Raw genomic sequence first — 19,604 nt, forward strand, 5'->3', positions numbered from 1 at the left:
CAGGACAGAACATTTATTGGCCAAGTATGATTAGATACACAAGGAATTTGTCTCTGGTTCATAAGTAATACAATCGTAAGATACCCATAGGAGAAGGTAATAGGAAAGATGAGAAAGATAATAGTAGTACAGCCCTACTACATGGGTAATATGACAGTGCTGTGGGAATTAGGTGTTTAGCAGAGTGATGGCCTAAAAGTGTGTGTGGGGGGGATTCAATTGGACTTGAAACGGTTTATATCCTGGATATGAGGTGTCTGTAGATATTTTCTGGCCCGTGCGGTATACAAGTCCTCAATGGAAGGCTGGCTGGCAGCAGTTGTTTTTTTCTTCAGTCCTAACTCTACGCTGAAGTCTGTGCCTGTCCTGTTTGGTGGTTGTGCCAAACCAGACACTTGTAGAAGTGCAAGATACAGATGAGTGTGCTGCGACTTTGGGATTGTTAAGTGCAAGTTATAGGTGAGTCTGCTGTAATCTCAGGATGTCTGGAAGCTAGCAGCTTCTTTCCAGTTTTCAGCAGAAAGGCACCCTAACAAACAGTGGCTTCACACTTAACAATTGACCACAGCATTCACACTTATGACCTCCACACAAAAACATCCTAAAATCAGCCCAGTCACAACTCTATGGAAACTAATCAAGGAGAGTACTGGTAGTTAGAGCAATTAATCAGTGGAGGGGATTTATTTATTTATTTATTTATTTATTTTAATTCCATTTATATCCCGCCCTTCTCCGAAGACTCAGGGCGGCTTACAAGCTTAGCAGTAGCCTTCATTCTATGTATATGCCTGCTTATTAGGGCTTTCACACACACCCCCAAGCGGCATTATTACAAAGTCAGCTTAATTGCCCCCAACAATCTGGGTCCTCATTTTACCTACCTCGGAAGGATGGAAGGCTGAGTCAACCTTGAGCCTGGTGGGATGCGAACCTGCACTAATTGCAGGCAGCTGGTGTTACTTAAGGAGGCATTAGCCCACTGCTCCACCAAGGATTGCCTTTAGAAGTTGTAGGTGCGCCCATCACTGGAGCTTTTTAAGAGGAGATTGGGCAACCACTTGTCTGAAATGGTATAGGCCAGTGATGGCGAACCTTTTAGAGACCGAGTGCCCAAACCGCAACCCAAAACCCACTTGTGTATTGTCGGGTGCCGGGTGGGTGTGGCCCATTGGGTGGGCCTGGCCCATTGGGTGGGCCTGGCTGCGGTGGGAACGGCAGACTGGGTGGGACTAAAAAGTTCAATCAATCAATTCCAACTTTGCAAGATCTTTTTCTTCCCCGCGAGAAGTTAAAATTGATTGATTGAACTTTTTTTTTTGCACACGGCGGCGGAGGCCTAAAGCGAAAAGGTTTTATAAAACCCAGCTGAAGGCCTAGGACTGGGGCGACGGCGCGAGTGCCCACAGTGAGGTCTCTGCATGCCACCTATGGCACGCGTGCCATAGGTTCGCCACCACGGGCATAGGGTTTCCTGCTTTAGCAGGGGGGGTTGGATTAGATGACCTCCAAGGTCCCTTCCATCTCTGGTATTTTGTTTTTCTGTGGTGCTTAGTGCCATCATCTATCGTGATGTCTCTTCCATCTTCCTCCCGAATAGGAACATAAAGTGTTACTAACGGGCACCCCTCTTCAGAACACAGTGGAAGAACTGTTCAGCCTCCTGCACTTCCTTGAACCCTCCCAATTCCCCTCGGAATCGGAGTTCCTCAAGGACTTTGGGGACCTCAAAACTGAGGAGCAGGTAAAAAAACAACAACAAGGAACTGTTAGGATATTGGCACTTTCTTCTCTTTCTGAACCTCCCATTTCTGCTGCTTCCAGCTTCCTGTCTGGCTTATTTCCCCCCATTACCTGCATTCTCAAACTTCTGCAGTGTGCATGAAACCCAGGTAAACCGTCTTCAGGAGATGGTTATCCTTCTCAGTCCATCTGACTAAGAAGACAGTGCTGCTGACAAACTAGCTTAATCTTAGCTTGATCCATCTCAAGGTGGCAAGGGCTCTAACCACTGCTCTCTCTCTCTCTCTCACCCTCCAGGTGCAGAAACTGCAAGCAATCTTGAAGCCCATGATGCTCCGGCGGCTGAAGGAGGATGTTGAGAAGAATTTGGCCCCCAAGCAAGAAACTATCATTGAAGTAGAGCTGACCAACATCCAGAAGAAGTACTACCGGGCCATCCTAGAGAAGAACTTCAACTTCCTCTCCAAGGGGGCGGGGCACAGCAACATGCCCAACCTTCTCAACACCATGATGGAGCTACGCAAGTGTTGCAACCACCCCTACCTCATCAATGGTAAGTGTCAGAGGGTGAATGGGGGGGGAAAATTGGGGGTGTGGATAATGGAAGAATTGAACTGCCTAGAATGGAGATAATGGAAGAATTGAGCTGCCTAGAACGGAGATAATGGAAGAATTAAGCTGCCTAGAATAGAACAGAAATTTTTATTGGCCAAGTGTGATTGGAAGAATTGGGGTGTGGATAATGGGGTGTGGATAATGGAAGAAAATTGGGGTGTGGATAATGGAAGAATTGGGCCTGCTAGAACAGAGATAATAGGAAGAATTGAGCTGCCTAGAACGGAGATAATGGAAGAATTAAGCTGCCTAGATCTCCTAGAGGAGATCAACCCTGACTGCTCTTTAGAAGGCCAGATCCTGAAGCTGAAACTCAAATACTTTGGCCACCTAATGAGAAGGAAGGACTCACTGGAGAAGAGCCTCATGCTGGGAAAGATTGAGGGCAAGAGAAGAAGGGGACGACAGAGAATGAGGTGGATGGATGGAGTCACTGAAGCAGTAGGCGTGAGCTTAAATAGACTCCAGAAGATGGTAGAGGAGAGGAAGGCCTGGAGGAACGTTGTCCATAGGGTCGCTATGGGTTGGACACGACTTCGGAGCTAACAACAGAATAGAACAGAAATTTTTATTGGCCAAGTGTGATTGGACGGACAAGGAATTTGTTTCTGGTGCTTAAGCTCTCAGTGTACATACAGCCAACAAAATGATAGGTCATAGATCATAAATCATAGTTAAAAATCATTAATCGTAAGTTACAAAAAACAACTGACAAAATATAAGATAATAGGAGAAAGTAGTAGGAAAGGTGAGGAAGATGAGAAGGACAATAGCAATGCCGCCTACTGTATGGGTAAAGGTATTTAGTCCTAAGACAGTGCAGTGGGAATTAGGTGTTCAGTTAGATTTGGGGGAAGCTGCTCTTTGCAAAAATAAAGATAATCTTTACGGGTTGGTCACTGAGCAAACGATTCAAAGAATTGACAGACGGCAAAAACCTATGACCCGGATTCAGAGTTTAGATTGGTTGTGTGGGTGCCTCGACTTGTGACTGTCCCAATGTATAATGAAATATCCAGGCACCAAGAAGGTCCCAAGTCAAGAACAAACTGTAGACTCAAAACATTACTAGCTCGGGAGCTTAAAAGCCTCCTGAGAACTTTTCCTAGGCACAGAAAGCATCCTGTTTAGATAACGGTCGATAGAAACGACAAGCGAAGGACATCATTTGATCCAAGTGCCATTTGCAATGACTTGGTACGTTCTAATGGCTCAAGCTTGGTTCCCCATCCCCCCACCCCGAAATTTAGATCATTTCTTCATTTGGGTTTCTTTCTCCTCCCCCCCCCCCAAAAAAAACCAGGTGCCGAGGAGAAGATCTTGACCGAGTTTCGGGATTCCTGCCACCACCACGTGCCCCACGACTTCCCCTTACAGGCCATGGTGCGTTCCTCTGGGAAATTGGTGCTGATCGATAAGCTGCTTCCTAAACTTAAAGCCGGAGGACACAAGGTGCTGATTTTTTCCCAGATGGTCCGTTGCCTGGACATCCTGGAAGACTACCTCATCCAAAAGAGGTGAGAGCTTGTGCAGTGATGACGATGACGATGATGATGATGATGGCAACGATGTCATCCATTCAATTGTATCCGGCTCTTGGCAATTCTGTGGTCCAGGTCTCTCCACATCTTCCAATCCTGCACGACGTCTTTGAGGTTTTCTATACTCTTGTCTGGTGTCAGCTTTGAAAGTACCCAACCACTGTTTTCTTTGAGGGAGTGGTTTACTTTTACTACTAACCCTTCCAAAGATAATTGCTTTCTCCAATGAATCCCCCCCCGTCCCCGCCCCGGTGACATGCCAAAATAAGTGAGACTTGTTGTTTATGATTTTGCCTTCTAGTGACATATCTGGTATTACACGCTGCAATATTTGCTTGTTGGTCACCTTGCTGTCCATCCCCAGGCCCCAAACCAAAAAAGCCCACAGCCTTATTTCATTGATGTGATAACATTCATGATTTCACAACCGGCATAATCCTCCTCGCTAAGAATCTTAACACGGCATCCTCTACAATTCTTAATATTATGATTATCTTTAAAATGGACAATTTCTTTAAAAAAAACCAAAAAACTATGCAGTTTACTACATCCAACTAAAACATCACAGCCACGGAAGGATTTAGTGCATTCACATACAGGTGGCAACATTTAAACAGATGAAGTTAAGTGAGGTTTGTTTTTTTCCTGTATGCAATTACACTTTAATAGTTCTATCTGAAATGGATGTGTGCAAAGATCCCTTTTAGGTATCATACATAGCAGCAAAAAAATGCATGATTTCCAGAAGAGACATAAAATTCTGTGACAGCAAGCCAGTCATATGTTATTACAGCTGCTGTCAGAATCCATTTATATCATATTCATAAATGGAATGTTTCAAACATTATTCCATGGATTCTGCCATCTCCCGAAGAGAAGAGAAGAGATGTGTATTGAACCGGTATTAGGCATTTCAAAGGAAAGGAGAAGCATTTTGAACTGGGGAAACAAAAGGGGGGGCTAGCATCTGGCTTTTGTCACGGAAGACAGCAATAAACATGAAGGGTCCTAAGTTCCTTTTTCCCACGAGAGAAAGGATGGGGGACTGACCAAATGGGGTTAAGGGGGGGTTAAACCGGGAACTCTTTATAAGGGTTTACTTCGTGGGATAATATTAAGTCCTGTCTCGTTTCCTACAACCAAGCATGTCATAGTAAAGATTCTTTTTGGAATAGATTTGACTCCAAGAATTTTGTCTTCCTAAGACGTGGTTTGGGGTGGGTCCTGACAGCTGCTTTTGTGTGTTCTTTTTTTATTGTTGTGCACGCAGCGGCATGCTCAATTTTTATAATTTTATTCATTATAAAAGAATGAAGTTAAGCGTTGTGCAGTTTCTGTATATGATCCATTGTTACATCGTTCATTCAGAATGTGTGATAGCCAGGTTTTTCCTTTTTATAAAAAAAAATTCGAACTAGAGGCAAGTTTGCGGGTGTTTGGAGTAAAGACGGATGAGTTCAGATGTTTGACATCAGTGTCTCAAGCTGTTTTCACAGAATTCTGTATCTTTCCTGTGCAGGTATCTCTATGAACGTATTGATGGGCGGGTGCGTGGCAATCTGCGGCAAGCCGCCATCGACCGCTTTAGCAAGCCTGATTCGGATCGCTTTGTGTTCCTTCTCTGCACCCGGGCGGGAGGTCTGGGCATCAACCTCACAGCTGCTGATACCTGCATAATTTTCGATTCGGACTGGAATCCTCAAAATGACTTGCAGGTACTGTTGAGGCCTCTGGGGTGAATGGCGAATCAGACGCCAGTATCCAGAAACGTGAGGCTTAAAATGTCCGTTCTATTAGGAGTTGTCTTACCATTTGTCTGAAGTAGCAATAGCATTATAGCAATAGCTCTTATAGGGACGCGGTGGCTCAGTGGGTTAGGGCGCTGAGCTTGTCGATCAGAAGGTCGGCAGTTTGGCGGGTCGAATCCCGAGTGCCGCGTAACACAGTGAGCGCCTGTTACTCGTCCCAGCTTCTGCCAACCTAGCAGTTCAAAAGCACGTAAAAATGCAAGTAGAAAAATAGGGACCACTACGGTGGGAAGGTAACAGCGTTCTGTGCGCCTTTGGCCGGCCACATGACCACGGAGATGTCCTCGGACAAGTGCTGGCTATTCGGCTTTGAAACGGAGATGAGCACCAGCCCCTAGAGTCGGAAAACGACTAGCACGCATGTGCGGGGGAACCTTTACCTTTACCTTTTACTTAATAGCTCTTAGACTCGTGTACCACTTCACCTTGCTTTAAAGCCCTCTCTAAGCGGTTTACAGAGTCAGCCTATTGCCCCCAACCATCTGGGCCCTCATTTTAACCGACCTCAGAAGGATGGAAGGCTGAGTCAACCTTGAACTGGTCAGGATCGAACTGCTAGCAGTTGGCAGAGTTAGCCTGCAAATACTGCATTCTAACCAGTGCACCACGAGGCCTCTTAGTATCTCTTGCTTAAACAGAAGACCCCCCCAAGGTCCCTTATAACTCTGTTATTCTGTGAAGATCAGTGCATGATCCTAAGCGTGTGTTGTTGTTTTTTTGGTCCTTCCCAGTGCTTTTTTTGTAAAAGAAAAAGGTGCCGGAACTCACACATGTCATATAACCCGCCTTGCCTACCCTACAAGGTTCCATCCAAAAAAAGGTGCTGGAACTCCGTTCTGAGCGTTCTATGAGAAAAAAAGCCCTGGTCCTGCCTAATTGATAGGATTGTGATCGCTAAAGTGCAAGTAGTCACAAATATATCTTGGTAGGGGTTGAAAAGCAGAATATAAATGGGATGTACAGATCTCCTTGCCTGTTTCCTTCCCTTAAATTAGTTCTCTTTCTGTCAGATTCCCCAAAGGAATTGGATGTGTATCGTGCCATTAAAAAAGGTCTTTATTTTTTTATTTTTATTTTAATTCCATTTATATCCCGCCCTTCTCCGAAGACTCAGGGCGGCTTACAAGCTTAGCAGTAGCCTTCATTCTATGTATATGCCTGCTTATTAGGGCTTTCACACACACCCCAAGCGGCATTATTACAAAGTCAGCTTAATTGCCCCCAACAATCTGGGTCCTCATTTTACCTACCTCGGAAGGATGGAAGGCTGAGTCAACCTTGAGCCTGGTGGGATGCGAACCTGCACTAATTTCAGGCAGCTGGTGTTACTTAAGGAGGCATTAGCCCACTGCTCCACCAAGGCTCTTATGGTACAGGTAGTCCTCAACTTTCAACTTACAGGTAGTCCTCAACTTTCAACCATTTGTTTAGTGACTGAAATTACAACAGCACTGAAAAATGTGGCTTATGACCATTTTTCTCACCTGACAATTGTTGTAGCATCCCTGTGGTAACATGATCAAACTTCAGGCACTGGGCAACTGGCATTTACGACAGTTGCACTCTCCCAGGATTATGTGATCACCATTTTGTAACCTTCCCAGTTGGCTTCAGACGAACAAAAGTCAATCGGGCCGGCCAGATTTCCTTAACAACCACATGATTCACTTTAACAACTGTGGCAAAGGAAGGTTGTAAAATGGGTGCAACTCACTTAACAACTGCCTTCCTCAGCACTGGAGATTTGGGGCTCAATTGTGGTCATAATATCAAGGAATAACTATAGCACCACCAGCAAAGTTTCTAATTTGGGCACTTCTGCCCTGTGGTAGAATGACATGGAGGGACTTTTCTGAGCATTAGAGAGCTTCCCACTGTCCTAAATTATGACCTCCTGCTTGCTAAGACACAGGCTGTCTGTGGAGATTCTCAAGTCATCCAGGTCACGGTTGTCCCAAGGGTGCTTTTTCCACAAGGCAACTGGACTTCCTTGTTTTTCTTCGAAGACATTTTGCTTCTCATCCAAGAAGCTTCTTCAGCTCTGACTGGATGGTGGGGACTGGAAGGATTTATACTCCTTGCAGACAGCTGGTCATTTGCCTTCTTTTAGAGCAGACATGTCAAACACAAGGCCCGGGGGCCAGATCCGGCCTACGAAGTGGTTTCATGTGGCCCGCAAAGCCATCCTGGAAACAGTGAGGGAACGGCCCCCACTGCCTTGGCCCTTGCCCAGAGACCCTCCTTCTGCCAGAGACCCTCAGATCTGTCCCACTCCTGCCCAGGCCCCCATAGGCACCCTTGATGTGAACGATGTAGAGCTGGCCATGCCCACCCAGTAGGCCATACACACTTTAGCCACGCCCACCCAGTAGGCCACGCCCACCCTGGCCACACACCCCGGCCCCCTGAGGGCAACCGCAATGCTGATGCGGCCCTCAATGAAATTGAGTTTGACACCCCTGTTTTAGAGAGTCGTTGGGGACCACTTGGAGTTTTGTCTGTGTCCTCAGGGTCACCTGAGCGGTGCAAATGGGTGTGGAGCCTTCTTGGCTACAGGACGTTTTCTGCCCTGGGTCCCTTCACAGTTGAAGACAGACGCAGAGGCTGTTGGGGATGAGTCTGTGTTGTCTGCCTCTCAAACTGAAGCGCCAATGGTTCCTGTAGTCTGCAATGTTTTCTGGAAATCCGTTCATACTCCCACACCATTCGAAAGGTGTTCATCCCAAAGTGCATAGCCAAAGGCCCGTGGAGATCCAGGTCGTGGTTATCCCAAAGGTGCTTTTTCAGGAGGCAACTGGACTTTCTTTGCTTTTCTTGACGTTTCGCTTCTCATCCAAGAAGCTTCTTCAGCCCTGAGTGGATGGTGGGGGAGCGGAAAGATTTATACTCCTTGCAGACAGCTGGTCATTCGCATTCTTTTAGAGAGTCATTGAGGCCATTTGTAGACGGGTGGTAAGAAACAGGTTGTTCGATTAAAACGAAAAACAACCTCCCTACAAAGAATATTGTGTCTCTCTTCTGGGTTTGAAGGATGCCTGTAGGCTTCACGCCCGCTCTTGCTTTCCTTTTTCCTCCAGGCACAAGCTCGCTGCCACCGCATCGGGCAGAGCAAGGCCGTGAAAGTTTACCGTCTCATCACTCGGAATTCCTATGAGCGGGAGATGTTTGACAAAGCCAGCCTCAAGCTGGGGCTGGACAAGGCTGTCCTGCAGTCCATGAGCGGGCGAGAAGGGAGCATCACTGGGGTAAGTAGTGCTTGTCAGCCGTGGGCGAGGGGAAAGCGGCAGAGAAGAAAGAAGATGTCCTGGGTGGAGACAAGCCAGATTCCTTCCCAGAACTCCAAGGCAAGAAGCATGGCTGAAGTTCAAAAGAGTCTGATGTGGGGAGGAGACAGCTCAGACAGACACTGCCTTAGTTCACAGGAGTATTGGTGGATGGGGTTTGGGAGGAAGCCTCATCAGAATTGCAAGGTTCTGCTCCTTACAGCCGATAAAACACTACTTTTCTTGATCTGATATAGATAGTGAGGAAGGAAGGAGGGAGGAGAAACGGTCAGATCAGAAATTCAACCTCCGCGTCCCAAGCTTAAGGTTGAAGCTTCTCTTGCTTGGGAAACTCACGTTTGGAAGCATCTTATCTTTTGCAAGTGTCTATGGAGATTATAGGGACGGGATGGCTCAGTGGGTTAGGACGCTGAGCTTGTTGATCAGAAGGTCGGCAGTTTGGCGGGTCGAATCCCGAGTGCCGCGTAACAGAGGGAGCACCTGTTACTTGTCCCAGCTTCTGCCAATCTAGCAGTTCGAAAGCACGTAAAAATGCAAGTAGAAAAATAGGGAGCACTACGGTGGGAAGCTAACAGCGTTCCGTGCGCCTTTGGCGTCTAGTCATGCCGGCCACATGACCACGGAAACGTCCTCGGACAAGCGCTGGCTCTTCGGCTTTGAAATGGAGATGAGCACCAGCCTCTAGATTTGGAAACAACTAGCACGCATGTGCGGGGGAACCTTTACCTTTACCTTTTATGCAGATTATCCGTCATCCAGGTCATGATTGTGCTTTTTCAGGAGGCAACGGGACTTTCTTGTTTATCTTTGAAGATGTTCCGCTTCTTGTCCAACAAGCTTCTTCAACTCTGGATGGTGGGGAATGGAAGAATTTATATTGCTTGCAGAGAATTGGTGATTTGCATTCTTTTAGAGAGTTGTTGAGACCATTTGGAGATTTACCTGTGTCATCAGGATCACCTGAGTAGTGCAAATGTGTGTGGAGCCTTCTTGGCTGCAAGAGGTTTTCTGCCCTGTGTCTCTTCACAGCCTGTGCGTCTGTCTTCAACCGTGAAGAGACACAGGGCAGAAACCCTCCTGCAGCCAAGAAGGCTCCACACACATTTGCATCCCTTAGGTGACCCTGAGGACACAGGTCAACCTCCAAGTGGCCTCAACGACTCTCTGAAAGAAGGCAAATGACCAGCTGTCTGCAAGGAGTATAAATCCTTCCATTCCCCACCATCCATTCAGAGCTGAAGAAGCTTCTTGGCTGAGAATCGAAACGTCTTCAGAGAAAAACAAGAAAGTCCAGTTGCCTCCTGAAAAAAAGCACTTTTGGGACACTTGAGAGGTCAAGGACAGCAAGGATGGATGCCCTACCCACATTCTGCTCTTGCCAAAGGTCATCCATAAGTGCAACCAAGGCTGCTTCTGTCCCTCCAAAGTAGTTTCCACAACCAAAGTGATTATAAATACAGTAAAACAAAATCTGTGGCAACAATAATGTTGCTACACTGATACACACCAGTAACCCCATCCGGTCAGAGCTGAAGAAGCTTCTTGGATGAGAAGCGAACATCTTCAAAGGAAAAGCAAGGAAAATTGTCTTTTGGAAGGTTGCACCCGTGTCAGGTGAATACAAGGAAACAAGCAACAAAAATACAACTCTTCTGATTGCGTGGCCAAGCCTAGGAGAGCCAAGGAGAAAGACACCTTGAAAAAAACAGCTCGCCTGGGCAATATGGCCGAGCTCTTATCATGAGCATCAGTGTTTTTTTTTTGTTTTTTTTTAGGAGTGGGAATTTTACAATTGTGGAGTTTGGCTCCTGTTTTTATCTTACAGCAGGGGTGTCAAACTTAATTTCATTGAGGGACGCATCAGCATTGTGGTTGCCCTCAGGGGGCCGGGTGGTTGTGGCCTACTGGGTGGGCGTGGTTAGAGTGCATATGGCCTACTGGGTGGGCGTGGCCAGCTCTACATCGTTTGCATCAAGGGTGCCTATGGGGGCCTGGGCAGGAGTGGGACAGATCTGGGGGTCTCTGGCAGAAGGAGGGTCTCTGGGCCAGGGCCAAGGCAGCAGGGGCCGTTCCCTCACTGTTTCCAGGATGGCTTCGCGAGCCGGATGAAACCACTTCGCGGGCTGGATCTGGCCCCTGGGCCTTGTGTTTGACATGTCTGCCTTAGATAGTCCGGACCCAAGCCATTTAGGGCAGACATGTCAAACACAAGGCCCGGGGGCCGGATCCAGCCCGTGAAGTGGTTTCATGTGGCGCGCGAAGCCATCCTGGAAACAGTGAGGGAACGGCCCCCGCTGCCTTGGCCCTGGCCCAGAGACCCTCCTTCTGCCAGAGACCCTCAGATCTGTCCCACTCCTGCCCAGGCCCCCATAGGCACCCTTGATGCGAACGATGTAGAGCTGGCCACGCCCACCCATTAGGCCATACGCACTTTAGCCACGCCCACCCAGTAGACCATGCCCACCCAGGCCACACCCACCTGGCCCCCTGAGGGCAACCGCAATGCTGATGCGGCCCTCAATGAAATTGAGTTTGACACCCCTGATTTAGGGCTTTATAGGTCATTACCATTATATTATAACCGTGCTGAAAAATCATGCTGGGGCTTATTTTCCAGTTGGGTCTTATTTTAGGGGAAACACGGTCGATCTTTTTTCTGCCATAGTTTTATGTGGTTTTACGTATCACTTCAAACATCTTTGGCTTGCACAGCTGGTCTCTCTCCTATGCTGCTCCTGACTCTGGACTGACCAAAGAGAAGAGAAAAAACCTGTCATTTCTTCCTTCTCCACCTCTCCCAGATTCAGCAGTTCTCGAAGAAAGAGATTGAGGACTTGCTACGCAAAGGGGCCTACGCCGCCATTATGGAAGAGGATGATGAAGGCTCCAAGTTCTGCGAAGAAGATATTGACCAGATCCTCCTTCGGCGCACCACCACCATCACCATTGAGAGCGAAGGAAAAGGGTCCACCTTTGCCAAGGTATCCTTATCCCTTAATTCTGTTTCCGAATAATCAGGCGTTCCAAAGAGTTCAGGTGTGATTCAGGGTGAGGCCGACTCCATTCGGAGAAGGCTGATGGGTAGATGTGTACAGAGAAGAAAGCAAGAACCAAAAAAGAAGCGAGGTCGTTCGTGTCACCCGTACTCCTTAATGTTGTCTAAAAGATGCTGCTTGTTCTGATCTGTAATAGTTGACAGAACATTGGGCACTAATAAGAGCTTAAGGAGGCTTTCCAAAGGGCCTGGAACAGTGTTTCTGAAACCTCAGCAACTTCAAGACGCGTGGATTTCAAGATGGCCGCCTGGGGAATTCTGAGAGTCGACATCTGCACATTTTGAAGTTGCTGAGATTCAAAAACACTAGCCTCAGTAAATAAGTTATGGAGTTGTACTCGCCTGTCCTTTAAAAGGCCTGTACAACTTGTTGTTATTAGCTGCGAAGTCGTGTCTGACCCATCGTGACCCCATGGACAACGTTCCTCCAGGCCTTCCTGTCCTCAACCATCTTCTGGAGTCCATTTAAGCTCACGCCTCCTGCTTCAGTGACTCCATCCAGCCACCTCATTCTCTGTCGTTCCCTTTCTTCTATTGCCCTCAACCTTTCCCAGCATGAGGCTCTTCTCCAGTGAGTCCTTCCTTCTCATTAGGTGGCCAAAGTATTTTCAGTTTCAACTTCAGGATCTGGCCTTCTAAAGAGCAGCCTGTACAGCTATAAGCTCCAAAAATCTACTTGTTTTTAAGACAAAAGGCCAACCAGATTTCACCCTGGGGATGTTACGCTCCTTGGAAAAACAACTTGTGTGGGTTCACACAATATATATTAGGTCCAAGTTAGCTAACAAACAAACAAACATTCTTAAGGGTACACAAAAACAAAATCGAACTAAAAGATGGAGGAAGGAGACCACCGAGCAAGGAATAACATTAAAGGAGGATATGGTGGAAGGATCTGGCCTCTCCTTGTACTATGCGGAGGCCCCTAAATACGTTGAGAGTTGGAGTGCCTGAGTGTAAAACCAATATGCTCAAATGGAGGCTCTTGGTGGATAGCAACATGCTTGTGGAGAAACAGAGAACCCAGCCCATCTGCTGGTATGTCGGCTACTACCAGGAACGTACCAGTAATGATTTATTGAAGAGGGCTTCATTCTGGCAGCTTAAAGTTTGATCAAGCAAATAAAGCAAAGTCTGTCTGATCATTCACAAAACACATCAAGACAATGACTGGGCTTCCCACAACAAACTGGGCCACAAAGTATCTAAGCACTGCTATTCTGGTGGATTGTACAAATCTAGCAAAACGTCGTGTATATGGAGAGTGTGTGTGTGTGAAGTCTGCTTTACAGTAAGTACGATACCCAAACCTTCCTCCTTTGTTTTGCCTCTGCTCCTTTCGCAGGCAAGCTTTGTGGCCTCTGAAAACAGGACAGACATCGCTCTGGATGACCCCAACTTCTGGCAAAAATGGGCCAAGAAGGCAGACTTAGATCTGGATCTTCTGAATAGTAAGGTGTGTTGGGTTGGGAAGAGGGATGCCATCAACTTGCACGATTGTCTGGGTGAGTATTAGAAGAATCGGGAAAGGATTGCACAAAGTTCAGTCTTTCACAGTTGTTGTGTAGGACAACAAGATTTATTTTCTCCACACCAAAACTGGATCTTTAGAGCAGGGGTCCCCGACCCCCAGTCGGTGGACCGGTCCCGGGCCGTGGCATGCCAGCAAAGCCCCATCCATGGGATGTAGGCAGCACACAGATCCACACGCTCTGGTCCATGCAACCGGTCCCCGGTGCCCAAAAGGTTGGGGAGGTCTGCTTTAGAGCAGGCAGTAGTACCGTTGTAACTCAGGGGTGTTGCGATTACCTGCCTGATTTGCAGAAGGCATAACATTGAGTGAGAGAGTTGATATACGGAGGGACGCCAGTTAAATTCAGAATGACCTTGATCAGATTTGCGGAATGAGATTAGAGGGAAATGCAAGATCTTCATGTGTTTGAAATTTCCCAAGAAGGAAATTCAAAACACAGGAAAATGCAAAGCTCTTCGTTCAGGAAAGAGAAGGCAAATGTGCAGTGCAGGATGAAATATAACTGGCTTTACAACAGTTCTTGTGGTGGTGGTGGTGGTGGTGGGGAAATTGTGGAAAAGTGGTTGATTACAGGTTCAACCTAAGCCAAGACTGTCACGTAGCTGCAGAAAAACTAAAAACAAATTGTTTCCATGCTGCATCAATGGAAGTTTTCAGATCACAGAAAGGAATGGTTTCAGACCTCATTCCTAGAACTGTCAAATCTAGGCATTAATTTTAAGGAGGATTCGATAAGGAGCAGAGGGAGCAATCAGGAGACAAAATTCTGTTAACGAGATTGAAAAAAAATATGGCTGCCAAAAAAAATGGAAACTCAAGAGGCTATTGCCTTCAAATACGGAACCTGGGATTGTGTGAGGAATCCTTGGTGCTGTCTGAGCTGGGTTGTTTTCCCGCAGACATTTCATTTCCCAAACTTAAGTAACATCATCAGTGCTAGTCAATGTTGATAGTGTTGAGCGCTGACGATGTTCCCTAGTTTGGGAAATGAAACTGTTGTGATTCAGGGTCAGCCTGTGGGTTCGGCATTTGGGTCGGACGACTCAGAGGAGGAGGGGGGTGTTGGAAGACCTTGCTGAGGGGGTTGAAGATCTTGCTGATGATAGCCCTCAGCCAGGCCCCTCCCACTTGGTCACCACGGAGACCCAGCTGTGTGAGCCTGACTGTGGATGAAGATGACCCACAGCTGGCCCTGTTCAAGGACGCCCGACGCAGGAGGCAGTCAATTAGGAGTAAACAGAGGAAGGCAATGGGGCTTCTCGGAAGGAGGCAGAGAAAAGCCACGCCCTGAACTCTATATAAGGGGAATGTCTGGGAGGGCTGGTTTGCTGAAGGCAACCGCTGGGATGGTTCATGTTTCTTTAAGCTCCTGTTTCTTGGTTGTGTCTTGTTTGTTTTTGTTGCAATAAATTTGGCAGGTGTAATTCCAGCCTCTTGCCGTTTGTGGAGGGGTTGTCCCTGCCTTTTCTGCAGGGCCGGTAGCAGGCTGGTACAGAACAGAAACATCTGCAAGAAAACAACCCAGCCCAGACAGCACCAAGGACTCCCTGTTTCAACTCTTGAGCTACAAATATTCTCCTGGCATGGCGTCGTGTTTCTAAATTTTAGAAAAGCAAGATTCGAATTGGATGTTAGGGAAAAACCGCTCTTTTTAATCATAGCAGCTCAACTGTGGGATGAGTTAGCAAGAACAGAAGTTTCCACACCTGGCAACTTTAACACTGGTAGACTTCGACTCTCAGAAATTCCCCAGCCAACTTGGCTTGGCTGGCTGAGGAATTCTGGGAGTTGAAGTCGAGAAGTCGTCACGTTTTGAGACCCCTAAGCAAGAGGGTGGTGCATGCGCTGTTCAGCAAGAAAAATCAGGGCCATCACGGTTGGTTGCTTTAATGTGCATTCCTATGCTGACCCAAGGGTGCTTTTTCAGGAGGCAACTGGACTTTCTTGTTTTTCCTTTGAAGACGTTTCGCTTCTCAGCCAAGAAGCTTCTTCAGCTCTGACTGGATGGTGGGGAATGGAAGGATTTATACTCCTTGCAGACAGCTGGTCATTTGCATTCTTTTAGAGCAGGGGTAGGCAACCTTGACTCTTTTATGACTCGTGGACTTCAACTTCCAGAATTCCTGAGCCAGCATAGCTGGCTCAGGAATTCTGGGAGTTGAAGTCCACGAGTCATAAAAGAGCCAAGGTTGCCTACCCGTTTTAGAGGGTCGTTGAGGCCACTCAAGAGTTTTGTCTGTGTCCTCGGGGTCACCTGAGCGGTGCAAATGGGTGTGGAGCCTTTTTGGATTTTCATGGGTTAAAAAGTCATGGGTTAAAAAGTTTCATGGGTTAAAAAGTCGTCTTATACGCCAGAAAATACGGTATACTCCTTGCAGACAGCTGGTCATTTGCCTTCTTTTAGAGAGTCGTTGGGGGCCACTTGGAGTTTTGTCTGTGTCCTCGGGGTCACCTGAGCGGTGCAAATGGGTGTGGAGCCTTCTTGGCTGCAGGATGTTTTCTGCCCTGGGTCCCTTCACGCTTGAAGACAGGCGCAGACTGTTGGGAATGAGTCTGTGTTGTCTGCCTCTCAAACTGAAGCGCAAATGGTTGCTGTAGTCTGCAATGTTTTCTGGAAATCCAGTTCATACTCCCGCACCATTCGAAGGACATTCATCCCAAAGTGGATAAGAAAGTCCAGTTGCCTCCTGAAAAAGCACCTATGGGACAACCAGGACCGAGAATCTCCACAGATATTCCTATGCTGAGTTGAACTTAGATTCTATGGTCTGAAAGGCCATTTCCAAGTCTTAAGCTTTAGTGATGAAGACAGGGCAGAAGTGGGAATTGTTCGTAGAGGAAGTGACACACATTCAGAGATCCAGAGTGTTTTTTCCTCTCCGCTTCCTGCAGAACAACCTGGTGATCGACACGCCCCGTGTCCGCAAGCAAACTCGCCACTTCAGCACCCTGAAGGACGATGACCTGGTTGAGTTCTCTGACTTGGAGAGTGACGACGATGACCGGCCACGCTCCCGGCGCCACGACCGGCACCACCATCCCCTCCACCACTCGTACGGGCGCACCGACTGCTTCCAGGTGGAGAAACAACTGCTGGTCTATGGGTATGTGGCGTGGAGGGAGGCCTCACGAAAAAGCAATGGGGCACGTGCAAAAAAAAAAAGGATTGTGGGAGTTGTAGGGGAGGATGTGTGTTGGGATGGAGGAGGGAAGGAGGGGGCAACATGGTAGCTTATTGAGAGTTCCTCAAGGAGAGAAAGCCATGGCGGATTGGCTTCCTTGTAGTACAGGAAGTCCTCAACTCACGACCACAATTGAGCCCAATTTTTTTGTTGCTACTGTGTTCCCCCGAAAATAAGACCAGGTCTTGTTTTTGTTGTTGTTGTTGTTGTTGTTTTGCCTCCAAAAGAGGCACCAGGTCTCATTTTCGGGGTAGGCCTCATCTCACCTCCGGCACTGACAGTCCCACCCAGCCGGTCCACTTCTTCTGAGGCCGAAGTTCTGCAGCTGCATTCGGGCTGCATTTTACAGTCAGGCCTTTGCAGAAGACCTAAGCAGCCGAGTACTGAGCTATGGATTCAATCCATAGCTTGGTGCTTGACTGCTGAGGTTCTGCATAACCGAGCTATGGATTGAATCCATAGTTCGGTTTTTGGCTGCAGAGGCCTTCTGGAAGGGCCTGTGAATGAGAAATGCAGGCCTGGCTGCAGAAGAGGCCTCAGAAGAAGTGGGCTGGCAAGGAGAGGCCTGGCTGCAAGGTAAATGGGTGGGGCAGCTCCACATCCCCACCTCGCCCCAAAATTAGGGCTTATTTTTGGGGTAGGGCTTATATTAGGCCCACACACCGCCCCCAAAATCAAGCTAGGGCTTATTGTTGGTGTAGGCCTTACTTTTGGGGAAACACGGTAGGTGAAGCATTTGTTAAGTGAATTTTGCCCTTTTTTTAACGTCTCTTTTTGTGCCCAGGTTGTTAAGTGAATCTCTGCAACGGTTAAGTTAGTAACATGGTTGTTAAATGAATCTGGCTTCCCCCCTTGACTTTGCTGGTCAGAAGGTCACAAAAGGGGATCGCAGGACACACTGCGACTGTCATAAAATACGAGTCAGTTGGCAACTGTTTGGATTTTGATTGGGGATGCTGCAATGGTCGTAAGTGTGGAAAACGGTCATAAGCCCTCTTTTTTCAGTGCCGTGGTAACTTCGAACGGTCACTAAACGAACTGTCGTAAGTCGAGGACTACCTGTGCAGGTTTGAGAATTGGCTCGACTCCCAACTATTTTAATTCCAAATTTAAACTTAACAGTTAGTTTGATTGAGGCAAGAAACAGTAGCTTTTTCTTGTTTGCCCAAAGGGGAAAAAGAAAAAAGAAAAGGCGGATAAATAAAATTCTGATGCAGAAATACAGAAATAAATTCCTGGATTGCATATATGTCGAAAGGAATCATCATTCATACCGGCAGTCCTAAACGTAGAACCGTTCATTTAATGACCGTTCAAAGTTACAGCGGTGCTGAAACAAAGGACTTAAGACCATCTTTCACACTTAACAACCATGTAGCCATCCCCATGATCACATGATCAAAATTTAGACGCTCGACAGCTGATTCATATTTATGACGGTTGCGGTGTCCCGGGGTGGTGTGCGACCCCCTTTTGTGATCTTCTGACAAGCCAACTTAACGGGGAAGGCAGGTTCACTTCCAAAGGATGTTACCAAATTGACAACCGCCGTGATTCGCTTAATAGCTGCGGCAGGAAAGGTCGCAGAATGGAGCAAAACTCACCCAACGGATGTTTCATTTAGCAACAGAAATTTCGGGGCTCAGTTTGGGATCGTAAGTCGAGGACTACCTGTGCTGTTTGCCTTCTTGAGTGATTTGTAAAAAATAATAATAGAGGGATGCGAATAAATAAGTACAAAAAACATAAGTAAAATACTGGGTGTTCCTGTGCCCACCTCCCTGCTAATTTGCATTGGGCTTTGGATGGTGGACTTGTGATCTTCTCTTTGCTACCCCAAAAGCCTTTGTGGACTTCAAGGTAGGTGGGCTTTCGGAAAGATTTCAACCTGGCGTTCTTGGAGGATGAGAATAGGAATCCCAAAGGTGCTTTTCAAAAGGCAACTGGAGTTCCTTGGGGTTTCTCCCCACCCCATCCATCCCACCCCTTGAAAATGTTTCACTTCTCATCCAAGAAGCTTCTTCAGTTTTGGAGACAACCATGACCTGGATGATTAAGAATCTCCACAGACAGGAGAATAGGAAGTATTGAATTATGGCTTAACTTGATTTTGGAATCTGGAAACACACCCAAAGTCCGTAGTCAGATCAGTGCAGGGGAGGAAGCTTTTTTTTTTTAAAAAAAAGTCAGGCTTTAATCAGTTTAAATTGCTTTTTGTTGTTGCTAGCTGCGAAGTCGTGTCCGACCCATTGTGGCTGAAGGAGAAATGACTGGCTCCCTCACGTATAATTGAATGAGCACAAAGGCTAGGAGGCAAAATGCTTTTTTTTTTATTGAAAAGTTTTACAATACATTTTTAAACACAAAAAAAACCCTCCCCTCTCCCCAACCCCTCCCTACCCTACCCTCCCCCCTCCCCGACTTCCCAGAGCTGAATACAGGGTATAAAAATACAAACAAACATAATCTAAAATATGCTAACAACAATAAAACATTAAATTCTTTCGCACTTTAACTCACCATCGTCAAAATATTAATAAAATAACTACTAACTAGTTATACATCATATAAATCCACTGCTTATTCAAATGCTAAATGAAACTTTTTAGTCCCATATTTATTCTGAATATATTCAATCCATCTCCTCCATTCCACAATATATCTCTGTTGCGATTGGTCTTTCAAATACGCTGAAATCTTTGCCATTTCCGCCAAGTTAGAAACTTTTAAAGTCCATTCTTCTATAGTCGGCAGTTCTTCCTTCTTCCAATATTGCGCTACTAAAAGTCTCGCTGCTGTAATTAAATTCAACATCAACTTAATATCTATAACAGTAGTATCT

The 19,604-nt window shown here is 46.8% G+C and overlaps 1 protein-coding gene across 5 annotated transcripts in view; it reads left to right on the forward strand.

Annotated features, from left to right (window-relative positions):
* LOC308678232 (chromodomain-helicase-DNA-binding protein 8-like) overlaps positions 1-19,604 on the forward strand; it is a 104,251-nt gene that overhangs the window by 58,860 nt on the left and 25,787 nt on the right. For all 5 annotated transcript variants that reach the window (XM_081345284.1, XM_081345283.1, XM_081345286.1 and 2 more), the window contains 8 exons: positions 1,601-1,744; positions 2,041-2,296; positions 3,662-3,875; positions 5,419-5,614; positions 8,785-8,952; positions 11,793-11,972; positions 13,392-13,502; positions 16,473-16,684. In XM_081345284.1, coding sequence (XP_081201410.1) covers positions 1,601-1,744; positions 2,041-2,296; positions 3,662-3,875; positions 5,419-5,614; positions 8,785-8,952; positions 11,793-11,972; positions 13,392-13,502; positions 16,473-16,684 — 1,481 coding nt within the window. The remainder of the gene's footprint in view (positions 1-1,600; positions 1,745-2,040; positions 2,297-3,661; positions 3,876-5,418; positions 5,615-8,784; positions 8,953-11,792; positions 11,973-13,391; positions 13,503-16,472; positions 16,685-19,604) is intronic.

This window comes from Vipera berus, assembly GCF_964194415.1.
Source record: "Vipera berus genome assembly, chromosome: Z".
NCBI classification, from domain to species: domain Eukaryota; kingdom Metazoa; phylum Chordata; class Lepidosauria; order Squamata; family Viperidae; genus Vipera; species Vipera berus.